The sequence below is a fragment of the Callospermophilus lateralis genome, unplaced genomic scaffold (genome assembly GCF_048772815.1).
Source record: "Callospermophilus lateralis isolate mCalLat2 unplaced genomic scaffold, mCalLat2.hap1 Scaffold_183, whole genome shotgun sequence".
Lineage (NCBI taxonomy): Eukaryota > Metazoa > Chordata > Mammalia > Rodentia > Sciuridae > Callospermophilus > Callospermophilus lateralis.
In genome coordinates this window covers 29,049-32,449 of record NW_027512861.1, presented here as the reverse complement: position 1 = coordinate 32,449, position 3,401 = coordinate 29,049, and the positions used below count along the sequence as shown (strand labels likewise).

At 37.1% G+C, this 3,401-nt stretch overlaps 1 protein-coding gene across 2 annotated transcripts; it reads left to right on the top strand.

Moving 5' to 3' along the window:
• The first annotated feature begins 1,595 nt into the window (after nucleotides 1-1,595).
• On the top strand, nucleotides 1,596-3,121 carry LOC143387990 (vacuolar protein sorting-associated protein 37A-like). 2 transcript variants are annotated; one of them, XM_076842043.2, is made up of 2 exons: nucleotides 1,596-1,789; nucleotides 1,865-3,121. In XM_076842043.2, exons 1-2 carry the CDS (start codon nucleotides 1,665-1,667, stop codon nucleotides 2,790-2,792), a joined length of 1,053 nt encoding a protein of 350 aa, XP_076698158.2. In that variant the 5' UTR covers nucleotides 1,596-1,664; the 3' UTR covers nucleotides 2,793-3,121. The 2 variants fall into 2 exon arrangements, with proteins under 2 accessions (XP_076698158.2, XP_076698157.2); XM_076842042.2 differs by having other exon boundaries at nucleotides 1,596-2,820; nucleotides 2,860-3,121.
• The last annotated feature ends 280 nt before the right edge of the window (nucleotides 3,122-3,401 follow it).

The following is a 3,401-nucleotide window of genomic DNA, read 5'->3' as shown; positions in this document are numbered from 1 at the left end:
TTAGTTTCTAAATGCTGGTATTCACTTCAGAAACTGACTCTGGATGTCGGTGTTGCCTCTCCCCAAGGAATAAAATGTTGACAAAGTGGTATCAATGCTAATGGATTTTTGACTGAAGTAATGGTAACTTCCTACAGCATTTGTGTTCTCTAAGCACTTCAGTGTGATGCAATGGTCCCCCTGATAGATCATGAAGAAGTCATTCATTTATAAATAACAACTTTGTACTTCCTTGGAGGTTTTCATACATAGATCCAATTTTAGATGGATATAATACAAAATTTTGTATACCTAAATTGTCTAAAAATACAATGTTCTTAATGAGGAAAAGTAAGGTTCACAATTGTAGAAAAACCAAATTATAAACACTATGGCAACAAGGCACTTATTTGAATTGCTTAAGAAATTACAAATCAACAAATTGTTTTACATATAGACTGTGCATTAATTCATTCCTGCATTAGTCCCCATTTTAGTCATCATCTCCTTAACACTTAGGTTACTATCCCAGGAGTGGTGTTATAAAGAGGTTGTTTTCATAGAAACTTTTCAATACATGGCCATTTCTTACTATGGGAAACCTAAACACTATGGATAAATCAGAATTTGATTCAATAACAGAAGAAATTCTGATGAGTAGTATATTATTCTTCTATCTGATATAATACACATGAACAACTAATTCTTTTGAAAATTGAAGAAAATGGATTTTTGCACTTGAGTATTATTATGATGATAGTAAGACATGTTCTCTAAATTGAAGTTTACTTTTAAAATCCTCAAAATAGATAGTTTCCTATAATGTATACTTCTAAATAATTCCTAAACTGTGGTAGAATCTTAGTCATTCAAATATTCTTTCAAAACTGCATCAATACATTTTGAACTGTTGTAAACATTTTCTTAAATATTCGCAAATGCAATTGTTTCATTAAAAAGCATTAAAAAAAAAGATTTAAGGATTGTTTTTGTCTAAATGTATGTGGCACTTATGATGATGTCCTAAAAAGCATTGAAAACCTTTATATAAAGCATGTTTTCAGGATCTGATCTCAAGTAAATGTCCTTTTTTCTTATTTTGGCAAGTTGACGTTAGTGTGATGAGGAGGATGGATGCACACAGATAGCGGAATAGACTGTTTTAAGGGGTCAGTGAAAGACAGTGAGATTTTTCTCTAGCTTATTCTTGCTCTTCACATACATTAAAAAGTAAGAGAATTTAGACAAGAAAGAATATTAGGCTTTGATGCTTTATTTTCAGAGGTGACTTGTAAGAAGAAAAGTGACACTATGTGATTTATTCTTATAATAAAATTGTACAGGGAACAAGAAGTACAAAAACTCAATCTGTTGGCCGAAGGCTAGGGTGGTGGAGTGCTGGGCGGTCAGCCTCCCTGACTGGCTGGTTTGGGCCTCTCGGCGGCGAAGGTAGGACTGCCTATCCCTGGCGGCACGTTGCCCCTCTCCAGCTAACTGCATTATAGCATGTCCCCCAAAACCCGGAGACCGCGAGATGGGCTTGCTTAGTGAAGATGCGGCCCCCCCAGCGTTTAGGCCACTCACGTCTCAGCCCGCTTCTCTGTCGCTGGAGAACGCCCGGGTTGAGCAGCTGGGAGAAGCAGGCCAGAGCCTTCTAGGGCCTTGGGCCCGGGGACCCAAGGAGGATGAGCTGGCTCTTTCCCCTAACCAAGAGCGCCTCCTCCTCCGCGATTGGTTCTCCTGGTGGCCTCACCAGCCTCCAACAGCAGAAGCAGCGCTTGATCGAGTCCCTCCGGAACTCACACTCCAGTATAGCTGAAATACAGAAAGATGTGGAATACAGATTGCCATTCACTGTAAACAATCTGACTATTAACATTAATATATTACTTCCTCCACAATTTCCTCAGGAAAAACCAGTGATCAGTGTTTATCCACCAATAAGACATCACTTAATGGATAAACAAGGAGTTTATGTTACTTCTCCATTAGTAAGCAATTTTACAATGCATTCAGATCTTGGGAAAATTATTCAAAGTCTGTTGGATGAGTTCTGGAAGAATCCCCCAGTTTTAGCTCCTGCTTTGACAGCATTTCCATACCTGTACAGTAACCCAGGAGGTATGCCTCCTTATGCTTCTCAGGGCTTTCCATTTCTTCCTCCATATCCTCCACAAGAAGCTAACAGGAATATCACTTCTTTGTCTGTTGCTGACGCTGTTTCTTCTTCAACAACAAGTTATACCACAGCCAAGCCTGCTGCTCCTTCATTTGGTGTCCTTTCAAGTCTGCCATTACCTGTTCCCTCAACGGACACTTCAGCTCCGATAAGTCAGAATGGTTTTGGTTATAAGATGCCAGATGTTCCTGATACATTTCCAGAATTCTCAGAATTAATTTTATCACAACTCACAGATATGAATGAACAAGAGGAAGCATTACTAGAACAGTTCCTGACTTTGCCTCAATTGAAACAAATTATTGCAGACAAGGACGACTTAGTAAAAAGTATCGAGGAATTAGCAAGAAAAAATCTTCTTTTGGAACCTAGCTTGGAAGCCAAAAGGCAGATTGTTTTAGATAAGTATAAATTACTTACACAAATGAAATCTACTTTTGAAAAGAAGATGCAAAGGCAGCATGAACTTAGTGAGAGCTGTAGTGCAAGTACCCTGCAGGCAAGATTGAAAGTAGCTGCACACGAAGCTGAAGAAGAATCTGATAATATCGCTGAAGATTTCTTGGAGGGAAAAACTGAAATAGACAATTTTCTCAGTAGCTTCATGGAAAAGAGAACAATTTGCCACTGTTAGAAGAGCCAAGGAAGAGAAACTTCAACAGGTGATAGCAATGCACAGCCAATTTCATGCTCCACTATAGATTTTCCCAAAAACATGAACTGCCAAGAGAAAAATGAGACATAAAACTTAAGCACATTGTTTTATATTTATGATTTGCAAATTGGCATTTCATCATGGGGGCTGAATTCACAGATATACTATATAGATTGTATACAGAACTGAGACTGATTTTGTATAGATCAAAATACTTGCTATGATCTTTGCTTTGAGAAAATTTTCTGCACTATTTGCACTAAAAATGTTTATTTATTGTTGATAAACTATCATATATTTAAGTTCTGCTGCTATTCCTCTTATTATTGATTAAATGCCTATGTATGTAATTTCACCTACTTTTCAGTACTTTATAAAACTAATTTAAATTTGTAGTTTTAATTCAAAGCTGCCTCAGTTCTTTATCAAGAGTGGTGTGGTTTTTAGATTATTATCCTCTCAACCTTTTTTCAAGAAATTTTCAACTCTGGAAAGTCACCTTTTTTTTTCTTTCTGGATGATAAAACTTTTCAAGCGAATTTGTTTTTAAATATTCATAGTGTCAGAAACACCAGACCTGCCAATGTG